The sequence below is a fragment of the Arachis stenosperma genome, chromosome 3 (assembly GCF_014773155.1).
Source record: "Arachis stenosperma cultivar V10309 chromosome 3, arast.V10309.gnm1.PFL2, whole genome shotgun sequence".
Lineage (NCBI taxonomy): Eukaryota > Viridiplantae > Streptophyta > Magnoliopsida > Fabales > Fabaceae > Arachis > Arachis stenosperma.
In genome coordinates this window covers 100213960-100225338 of record NC_080379.1, presented here as the reverse complement: position 1 = coordinate 100225338, position 11379 = coordinate 100213960, and the positions used below count along the sequence as shown (strand labels likewise).

The 11379-nt window shown below is 41.4% G+C and overlaps 1 protein-coding gene across 1 annotated transcript; it reads left to right on the top strand.

The window, feature by feature from the left end:
* Nucleotides 1–611: 611 nt before the first annotated feature.
* On the top strand, nucleotides 612–1762 carry LOC130966470 (uncharacterized). Its single transcript, XM_057891283.1, has 3 exons — nucleotides 612–770; nucleotides 945–1064; nucleotides 1169–1762. The coding sequence occupies exons 1-3, from the start codon at nucleotides 612–614 to the stop codon at nucleotides 1760–1762; spliced, it is 873 nt and encodes a 290-aa protein (XP_057747266.1).
* The last annotated feature ends 9617 nt before the right edge of the window (nucleotides 1763–11379 follow it).

Genomic DNA, 11379 nt, shown 5'->3' with positions numbered 1-11379 from the left:
GTTAAGTGGCCCAAATACCCAAGGGCAAATAAATGGGCTGAACCAAAAAAGGTATTGAGTGATTAATGAAGGGGCTGTTGCAGATAGCTTAATGGGATCAGGGTGTGCTAGAGTTTCCAAAGGGATAAGGTCGACTAGCCTGGGCACAAAACCGGGTCAGACTTGAGCAGCGGGAGCTAGTGATAATGTTGGGATGGGTATGATCCAAACGTGGGGAGCCGTGCTCACACGACATGCGAAGCTGCCAAGGAGCGCTCGGGTGGGATGATGTGGCTACGAGGAGGGACGCGTTGGTCGAACTGGGTCCTTGGATGGCGGATGCACGGGACCCCATGGCCGAGGTGGGGCGCTGCAACCCACGGTGTGGTGACACCGGGGAAGGAGGCCAGGTGGCATCGCCGATGGGGGAGAGGACAGGGAAGCCGAAGGAACAAGACAGGGAAGGACAGACCGGGCTCTCTTGTGGCAACCATTCTTCGAACCCGGTTCAGGTGTATGAGGAGTCGAGAGCTTCGGGACTAGCTGCACGGAACACAGAGGGGCAAGATGTGGCTAACACAGTATCCGAGACAGAGACAGAGGCAGGGTAGGGGATGGTTGAGGGCAGAATTATGGCGCGAGATGAGATGAAAGAAAATACAGAAACATGGGTTTTGATAGTAGAATCAGGTGCTGTTTTGTATGATAAAGAAGTAGATAGTATGGCAATCTTGCAACCGCGGAATGAAGAATTAGCGGTGAAGAGAAGGATGGCGAAACAAAAAGAAAAGGCATGAAGAAGTTGGTCTTAGAATCACAATAAGGTGAGTAAAAATGTTGTTAAATGATTTTTGGCTGTTGGAATATTCGAGGGGTTGAGGGGTAATGGAAAATTGAGTATGATAAAATCTTTGAAGAACTGTTATAAGTTAAACATGTTAGGGTTGATTGAAACTAAAAGGCAGGTTCTTACTAAATTTGATGTAGCAAGAATTTGGGGTTATAGTTCGGTGGGATGGGAGTATGTGGAGTCGGCAGGGGCCTCTGGGGGTTTGTCGCTCATTTGGGATGATGAGTTGTTCAAGGTCAACAACTGTTATAAGGGGGAGAGATGGTTGTGTGTTGAAGGAGTGATTATGAAAAACAATTTTAACTGTGCTTTTTGTTTGGTGTATGGGGCGCATGAGAGAGAAAGGAGAACCGGGTTGTATGGGAGGAGTTGAGTTATGTTGCGGGTCTCTGTCAGGTGCCTTTCTGCTTTTTCGGAGATTTTAATGAAATTCTACATTTCAAAGAGTGCAAAAGAACTAGTAGTGTACCAGTGTCAGCGGAAGAGTTTGAAAATTGGGTACAGGATATGCAGTTGGTGGACTTGCCTCTGAATGATAGGAAGTTCACATGGTTCAGGGGTCGATCTTGCAGTCAGATTGATAGGGTTCTGGTTAATATAGAGTGGGTGGAGGAATTTTCTGATGTTCGACTAAAAGGGGGCCCTAGAGGGCTGTCAAACCATTGTCTGTTGATTGTGGAGGATAAGAGAGTTGGTGATGGGCCACGAGCTTTTAGAAGTTTGGATTCCTGGTTTACGCATGAGGGCTTTCTGAGTATGATTAAAAATGAATGGAGAAAATTGGGAGAGGCTCAGTTTACTAGTAAGTTGAAGGCTTTGACGGGTCCTTTACGTCTTTGGGACAAGAACAATTTCAGGGGCATGGACAAGAGACTGCAGACGCTTGAGGAGGAGATTAGGAAACTGGATAATATGGTGAGTGAAGGTGTCTGATGAGCGGATAATTTATACGCTTTTTGGCATTGTTTTTAGTATGTTTTTAGTATGATCTAGTTAGTTTTTAGTATATTTTTATTAGTTTTTAGTTAAAATTCACTTTTCTAGACTTTACTATGAGTTTGTGTGTTTTTCTGTGATTTCAGGTATTTTCTGGCTGAAATTGAGGGACCTAAGCAAAAATCTGATTCAGAGACTGAAAAGGACTGTAGATGCTGTTGGATTCTGACCTCCCTGCACTCGAAGTGGATTTTCAGGAGCTACAGAAGCCCAATTGGCGCGCTCTCAACGGCGTTGGAAAGTAGACATTCTGGGCTTTCCAGCAATATATGATAGTCCATACTTTGCCCAAGATTTGATGGCCCAAACCGGCGTTCAAAGTCACCCTCAGAATTTCCAGCGTTAAACGCCGGAACTGGCACCAAAATGGGAGTTAAACGCCCAAACTGGCATAAAAGCTGGCGTTTAACTCCAAGAAGAGTCTCTACAAGAAAATGCTTCAATGCTCAGCCCAAGCACACACCAAGTGGGCCCGGAAGTGGATTTTTATGTCATTTACTCATCTTTGTAATTCTTAAGCTACTAGTTCCCTATAAATAGGACCTTTTACTATTGTATTTTCATCTTTCGATCATGTTTTTATGATTGAACCCTCTTTGGGAGGCTGGCCTCACGGCTATGCATAGACCTTGTTCTTATGTATTTTCAACGGTGGAGTTTCTACACACCATAGATTAAGGTGTGGAGCTCTGCTGTACCTCGAGTATTAATGCAATTACTATTGTTCTTCTATTCAATTCCACTTGTTCTTGTTCCAAGATATCACTTGTTCTTCAACTTGATGAATGTGATGATCCGTGACACTCATCATCATTCTCACCTATGAACGTGTGACTGACAACCACCTCCGTTCTACCTTAGATTGGGTGAATATCTCTTGGATTTCTGATACACGATGCATGGTTGATCGCCTGACAACCGAGCGCTCGCCTGACAACCGAGCCAGCCATTCCGTGAGATCAGAGTCTTCGTGATATAGGCAAGAACTGATGGCGGCATTCAAGAGAATCCGGAAGGTCTAACCTTGTCTGTGGTATTCTGAGTAGGATTCAATGATTGAATGACTGTGACGTGCTTCAAACTCCTGAGGGCGGGGCGTTAGTGACAGACGCAAAAGAATCACTGGATTCTATTCCGGCCTGATCGAGAACCGACAGATGGATAGCCGTGCCGTGACAGGGTGCGTTGAACATTTCCACTGAGAGGATGGGAGGTAGTCACTGACAACGGTGAAACCCTTGCATAAGCTTGCCATGGAAAGGAGTAAGAAGGATTGGATGAAGGCAGTAGGAAAGCAGAGAGACGGAAGGGACAAAGCATCTTCATACGCTTATCTGAAGCTCTCACCAATGATATACATAAGTATCTCTATCTTTATCTTTATGTTTTATTCATCATCTATACCCATTTGAGTCTGCCTGACTAAGATTTACAAGGTGACCATAGCTTGCTTCATACCAACAATCTCTGTGGGATCGACCCTTACTCGCGTAAGGTTTATTACTTGGATGACCCAGTACACTTGCTGGTTAGTTGTGCGAAGTTGTAGTGATCACGATTTCGCCCACCAAGTTTTTGGCGCCGTTGCCGGGGATTGTTTCGTGTATGGACAACTGACGGTTCATCTTGTTGCTTAGATTAGGTATTTTTCTTCAGAGTTCTTAAGAATGAATTCTAGTGTTTCAAGGTGATGTTCTTATCATCACCAAAGCTAATTGATCCTCATCAATTTAGCTCTTGAATGCAATGTCCTGCTGAAGCTTGGCTAGCCATGTCTAATTCCTTTAGACTTAAGCTTTAGACTAACATTGCATGATTCCTGGAATTCTCATTAAGAATTTTGATACCTTTATTTTCTTTTTCACTTAATTTTCGAAAAAAACCAAAAAAATTACAAAATCATAAAAACCAAAAATATTTCTTGTTTGAGTATAGAGTCTCATTTTAAGTTTGGTGTCAATTGCATGTTTCTGTTCTTCTTGCATTCATTTATGTGTCTTCATTAATCTTCAAGTTGTTCTTGATGATTTCATTGCTCTGATCTTTGAATTCTCTTGACTTGAGTATTTTGTTGTTTCTCATATGCATTCTCATTTTGTTAGTGTCAGTAGTATACAAACTGCTAAATTTGGTGTCTTGCATGCATTATCTATTTGATTTTAATTGCATTTTGATTATTCCTCATTATTAAAAATCCAAAAATATTTTTAATTTGTGTCTTTTCAAGTCAATAATACAGAGAATTGAAGATTCAGAACATACTGCAGAGGAATTACACAGAAAAAGGCTGGGCGTTCAAAATGCCCAGTGAGGAAGGCAGACTGGCGTTTAAACGCCAGCCAGGGTACCTGGTTGGGCGTTTAACGCCCAAAAAGGTAGTGCATTGGGCGTTAAACGCCAGAATGTATACCATTCTGGGCGTTTAACACCAGGATGGCACAAGAGGGAAGATTCTGTTTTTAATGCAAATTTTTTTCAAGTTTTCAAAGTTTTTCAAAATCAAATCTTTTTCAAATCAAATCTTTTCAATCAAATGTTTTCAAAATCAATTTCTTTCCTTTTTCAAAGATACTTGCTATCAATTAATGATTTGATTCAACATTTCAAGTATGTTGCCTTTTCTGTTGAGAAAGGTTTAATGTTTGAATCATATCTTTTCTTGTTAGGCAAGTCATTAAGTTTTAAAATCAAATCTTTTTAAATTGTTTTTCAAATCATATCTTTTTAATCACATCTTTTTCAAAAATAGTTTTCAATCATATCTTTTTAAATTCTAATTTCAAAATCTTTTTCAAAAATTGCTTGATTTCTTTCCCACTCTTGGTTTTCAAAAATCAATTAAAGTTTTTCAAAATGTTTTCAAAATCTTTCACTTAATTTTCGAAAATTTCTTCTTCTCTTCTCACATCCTTCTATTTATGGAGTACCACTCCTTCTCAATGCACAATTCGAACTCTATCTGATTAAGTTCGAATTCTTCTACCTCTTCCTTCTAATTTTCTTCTTCTCTGACACCTCAAAGAATCTCTATACTGTGACATAGAGGATTCCACATTTTCTTGTTCTCTTCTCTTTCATATGAGCAGGAACAAAGACAAAGGCATTCTTGTTAAAGCTGACCCTGAACCTGAAAGGACCTTGAAGCGAAAGCTAAGAGAAGCTAAGGCACAACTCTCTGTAGAGGACCTAACAGAAATCTTCAAAGAAGAAGAACCCATGGCAGCCGAAAACAACAACAATGCCAACAATGCAAGGAAGGTGCTTGGTGACTTTACTGCACCTACTCCCGACTTCTATGGGAGAAGCATCTCTATCCCTGCCATTGGAGCAAACAACTTTGAGCTTAAGCCTCAATTAGTTTCTCTAATGCAACAGAATTGCAAGTTCCATGGACTTCCATTGGAAGATCCTCATCAGTTTTTAGCTGAATTCTTGCAAATCTGTGACACTGTCAAGACTAATGGGGTTGACCCTGAGGTCTACAGACTTATGCTATTCCCTTTGCTGTAAGAGACAAAGCTAGAATATGGTTGGACTTACAACCTAAAGACAGCCTGAACTCTTGGGAAAAGCTAGTCAATGCCTTCTTGGCAAAGTTCTTTCCACCTCAAAAATTGAGTAAGCTTAGAGTGGAAGTCCAAACCTTCAGACAGAAGGAAGGAGAATCCCTCTATGAAGCTTGGAAAGGATACAAACAATTAATCAGAAAATGTCCTTCAGACATGCTTTCTGAATGGAGCATCATAGGTATTTTCTATGATGGTCTGTCTGAACTATCCAAGATGTCTTTGGATAGCTCTGCTGGAGGATCTCTTCATCTGAAGAAGACGCCTGCAGAAGCTCAAGAACTAATTGAAATGGTTGCAAATAACCAATTCATGTATACTTCTGAAAGGAATCCTGTGAACAATGGGACAAATCAGAAGAAAGGAGTTCTTGAGATTGATACTCTGAATGCCATATTAGCTCAGAACAAGATATTGACTCAGCAAGTCAATTTGATTTCTCAAAGTCTGTCTGGAATGCAAAATGCACCAAGCAGTACTAAGGATGCTTCATCTGAAGAAGAAGCTTATGATCCTGAGAACCTTTCAATGGAAGAAGTGAATTACATGGGAGAACCCTATGGAAACACCTATAATTCTTCATGGAGAAATCATCCAAATTTCTCATGGAAGGATCAACAGAGACCTCAACAAGGTTTCAATAATAATAATGGTGGAAGAAACAGGTTTAGCAATGGCAAGCCTTTTCCATCATCTTCTCAGCAACAGACAGAGAATTCTAAGCAGAACCACTCTGACTTAGCAACCATGGTCTCTGATCTAATCAAAACCACTCAAAGTTTCATGACTGAAACAAGGTCCTCCATTAGAAATTTGGAGGCACAAGTGGGACAGTTAAGCAAGAGAATTACTGAACTCCCTCCTAGTACTCTTCCAAGCAATACAGAAGAAAATCCAAAAGGAGAGTGCAAGGCCATCAACATGGCCGAATTTGGAGAGGAAGGAGAGGCAGTAAACGCCACTGAGGAAGACCTCAATGGGCGTCCACTGACCTCCAATGAGTTCCCTAATGAGGAACCATGGGAATTTGAGGCTCAAAATGAGACCATAGAGATTCCAATGGATTTACTTCTGCCATTCATGAGCTCTGATGAGTATTCTTCCTCTGAAGAGGATGAGTATGTCACTGAAGAGCAAGTTGCTAAATACCTTGGAGCAATCATGAAGCTAAATGACAAGTTATTTGGAAATGAGACTTGGGAGAACAGACCTCCTTTGCTCACCAAAGAACTGGATGACTTATCTCGGCAGAAATTACCTCAAAAGAGACAAGATCCTGGGAAGTTTTCAATACCTTGTACCATAGGCACCATGACCTTCGAGAAGGCTCTGTGTGACTTAGGGTCAAGTGTAAACCTCATGCCTCTCTCTGTAATGGAGAAGCTAGGGATCTTTGAGGTACAAGCTGCAAGAATCTCACTAGAGATGGCAGACAATTCAAGAAAACAAGCTTATGGACTTGTAGAGGGTGTTTTGGTAAAGATTGAAGACCATTACATCCCTACTGATTTCATAGTCCTAGAGACTGGGAAGTGCATGGATGAATCTATCATCCTTGGCAGACCCTTCCTAGCCACAGCAAAGGCTGTGATTGATGTTGATAGAGGTGAACTGATCATTCAAGTGAATGAAGAATCCTTTGTGTTTAAGGCTCAAGGATATCCCTCTGTCACCATGGAGAGGAAGCATGAAGAGCTTCTCTCAAATCAGAGTCAAACAGAGCCCCCAAAGTCAAACTCTAAGTTTGGTGTTGGGAGGCCACAACCAAACTCCAAGTTTGGTGTTGAACCCCCACATTCAAACTCTAAGTTTGGTGTTGGGAGATTCCAACATTGCTCTGAGAAAATGTGAGGCTCCATAAGAGCCCTCTGTCAAGCTACTGATATTAAAAAAGCGCTTGTTGGGAGGCAACCCAATGTTATATTTTATCTATTTTCCTTTTGTTATTTTATGTTTTCTGTAGGTTGATGATCATGAGAAGTCACAAAATCAATTGAAAAAGCAAAAACAGAATGAAAAACAGGAAGAAAAACAGCACACCCTGGAGGAAGAACCTACTGGCGTTTAAACGCCAGTAAGGCTAGCAGATGGGCGTTTAACGCCCAGTCTGGCACCATTCTGGGCGTTTAACGCCAGAAAGGGGCACCAGACTGGCGTTAAACGCCAGGAAAGGGCAAGAACCTGGCGTTAAACGCCAGAAATGGGCACCAGCCCGGCGTTTAACGCCAGAATTGGCTAAAAACGCAATTTTGCATGCCATTTGGTGCAGGGATGACTTTTCCTTGACACCTCAGGATCTGTGGACCCCATAGGATCCCCACCAACCCCACCACTCTCTCTCTCTTCTTCACCCATTCACCAATCACCTCAATACCTCTTCCCCAAAAACCCTTCACCTATCAAATCTCATCCTTCTCTTCACCACTCACATCCATCCTCCATAAAACCCCACCTACCTCACCCTTTAAATTCAAACCACTTTCCCTCCCAAACCCACCCTTACATGACCGAACCATGAGCCCCCCTCTCCTATATAAACCCTTCTTCACTCCTTCATTTTCACACAACCTAAACACCACTTCTCCCCCTCTTTGGCCGAACACAAAGCCATTCCGTTCTTCCTCATTTCGTCTTCTTCTACTCTCTTCTTTCTTCTTTTGCTCGAGGACGAGCAAGCCTTTTAAGTTTGGTGTGGTAAAAGCATTGCTTTTTGTTTTTCCATAACCATTTATGGCATCCAAGGCCGGAGAAACCTCTAGAAAGAGGAAAGGGAAGGCAAAAGCTTCCACCTCCGAGTCATGGGAGATGGAGAGATTCATCTCAAGGGTGCATCAAGACCACTTCTATGAAGTTGTGGCCTTGAAGAAGGTGATCCCTGAGGTCCCTTTTTCACTCAAAAAGAGTGAATATCCGGAGATCCGACATGAGATTCGAAGAAGAGGTTGGAAAGTTCTTACCAACCCCATTCAACAAGTCGGAATCTTGATGGTTCAAGAGTTCTATGCCAATGCATGGATCACTAAGAGCCATGATCAAAGTGTGAACCCGAACCCAAAGAATTGGCTTACAATGGTTCGAGGGAAATACTTAGATTTTAGTCCGGAAAATGTGAGGTTAGCATTCAACTTGCCCATGATGCAAGGAGATGAACATCCTTACACAAGAAGGGTCAACTTTGATCAAAGGTTGGACCAAGTCCTCACTGACATTTATGAAGAGGGCGCCCAATGGAAGAGAGATTCAAGAGGGAAGCCGGTTCAATTGAGAAGGCATGACCTCAAGCCCGTGGCTAGAGGATGGTTGGAGTTTATCCAACGCTCAATCATTCCCACTAGCAACCGGTCTGAAGTTACTCTAGACTGGGCCATCATGATACATAGCATCATGATTGGAGAAGAAGTAGAAGTTCATGAGGTTATAGCCCAAGAACTCTATAAGGTGGCGAACAAGTCCTCTACCTTAGCAAGGTTAGCCTTTCCCCATCTCATTTGTCACCTCTGTTATTCAGTAGGAGTTGACATAGAAGGAGACATCCTTATTGATGAGGACAAGCCCATCACTAAGAAAAGGATGGAGCAAACAAGAGACCCCTCTCATCATGAGATCCCTGAGATGCCTCAAGGGATGCACTTTCCTCCACAAGACTATTGGGAGCAAATTAACACCTCCCTAGGAGAATTGAGTTCCAACATGGGACAACTAAGGGTGGAGCACCAAGAACATTCCATCCTCCTCCATGAAATTAGAGAAGATCAAAGAATCATGAGAGAGGAGCAACAAAGGCAAGGAAGAGACATTGAGGAGCTCAAGCACTCCATAAGACCTTCAAAAGGAAGAACAAGCCGCCATCACTAAGGTGGACCCGTTCTTTAATCTCCTTGTTCTTTATTTTTCTGTTTTTCGAAAATTTATGCTTTATGTTTATCTATGTTTGTGTCTTATGATCATTAGTGTCTTAGTGTCTATGCCTTAAAGTTATGAATGTCCTATGAATCCATCACCTTTCTTAAAAAAAATGTTCTTAATTGAAAAAGAAAAAGAATTGCATGAATTTTGAATTTTATAACAGTTTAATTATTTTGATGTGGTGGCAGTACTTTTTGTTTTCTGAATGTATGCTTGAACAGTGCATATATCTTTTGAATTTGTGGTTCATGAATGTTGGCTCTTGAAAGAATGATGAAAAAGGAGACATGTTACTGAGGATCTGAAAAATCATAAAAATGATTCTTGAAGCAAGAAAAAGCAGTGAATACAAAAAAAAAGAAAAAAAAAGAAGAAAAAGCGAAAAAAAAAAGAAAGAGAAAAAGAAAGAAAAAGAAAGAAATAAAGTTGTGATCCAAGGAAAAAAGAGTGTGCTTAAGAACCCTGGACACCTCCAATTGGGGACTCTAGCAAAGCTGAGTCACAATCTGAAAAGGTTCACCCAATTATGTGTCTGTGGCATGTATGTATCCGGTGGTAATACTGGAAGACAGAGTGCTTTGGGTCACGGCCAAGACTCAATAAGTAGCTGTGTTCAAGAATCATCATACTTAACTAGGAGAATCAATGACACTATCTGGATTCTGAGTTCCTAAAGAAGCCAATCATTCTGAATTTCAAAGGATAGAGTGAGATGCCAAAACTATTCAGAGGCAAAAAGCTAAAAGCCCCGCTCATCTAATTAATACTGATCTTCATAGATGTTTTTGGAATTCATTGCATATTCTCTTCTTTTTATCTTATTTGATTTTCAGTTGCTTGAGGACAAGCAACAATTTAAGTTTGGTGTTGTGATGAGGGGATAATTTATATGCTTTTTGGCATTGTTTTTAGTATGTTTTTAGTATGATCTAGTTAGTTTTTAGTATATTTTTATTAGTTTTTAGTTAAAATTCACTTTTCTGGACTTTACTATGAGTTTGTGTGTTTTTTTGTGATTTCAGGTATTTTCTGGCTGAAATTGAGGGACCTGAGCAAAAATCTGATTCAGAGACTGAAAAGGACTGCAGATGCTGTTGGATTCTGACCTCCCTGCACTCGAAGTGGATTTTCAGGAGCTACTTAAGCCCAATTGGCGCGCTCTCAACGGCGTTGGAAAGTAGACATTCTGGGCTTTCCAGCAATATATGATAGTCCATACTTTGCCCAAGATTTGATGACCCAAACTGGCGTTCAAAGTCACCCTTAGAATTTCCAGCGTTAAACGCCGGAACTGGCACCAAAATGGGAGTTAAACGCCCAAACTGGCATAAAAGCTGGCGTTTAACTCCAAGAAGAGTCTCTACACGAAAATGCTTCAATGCTCAGCCCAAGCACACACCAAGTGGGCCCGGAAGTGGATTTTTATGTCATTTACTCATCTTTGTAATTCTTAAGCTACTAGTTCCCTATAAATAGGACCTTTTACTATTGTATTTTCATCTTTCGATCATGTTTTTATGATTGAACCCTCTTTGGGAGGCTGGCCTCACGGCTATGCCTAGACCTTGTTCTTATGTATTTTCAACAGTGGAGTTTCTACACACCATAGATTAAGGTGTTGAGCTCTGCTGTACCTCGAGTATTAATGCAATTACTATTGTTCTTCTATTCAATTCCACTTGTTCTTGTTCCAAGATATCACTTGTTCTTCAACTTGATGAATGTGATGATCCGTGACACTCATCATCATTCTCACCTATGAACGTGTGACTGACAACCACCTCCGTTCTACCTTAGATTGGGTGAATATCTCTTGGATTTCTGATACACGATGCATGGTTGATCGCCTGACAACCGAGCGCTCGCCTGACAACCGAGCCAGCCATTCCGTGAGATCAGAGTCTTCGTGGTATAGGCAAGAACTGATGGCGGCATTCAAGAGAATCCGGAAGGTCTAACCTTGTCTGTGGTATTCTGAGTAGGATTCAATGATTGAATGACTGTGACGTGCTTCAAACTCCTGAGGGCGGGGCGTTAGTGACAGACGCAAAAGAATCACTGGATTCTATTCCGGCCTGATCG

Bases quoted from the DNA above. Each gene is read 5' to 3' on its own strand.
- LOC130966470 (XM_057891283.1), top strand. From the start codon at position 612: ATGGCGCGAGATGAGATGAAAGAAAATACAGAAACATGGGTTTTGATA. The intron at 771-944 runs GCATGAAGAAGT...ACTAAAAGGCAG, and splicing joins TGGCGAAACAAAAAGAAAAG to GTTCTTACTAAATTTGATGT. The intron at 1,065-1,168 runs GTCAACAACTGT...GGCGCATGAGAG, and splicing joins GGGATGATGAGTTGTTCAAG to AGAAAGGAGAACCGGGTTGT.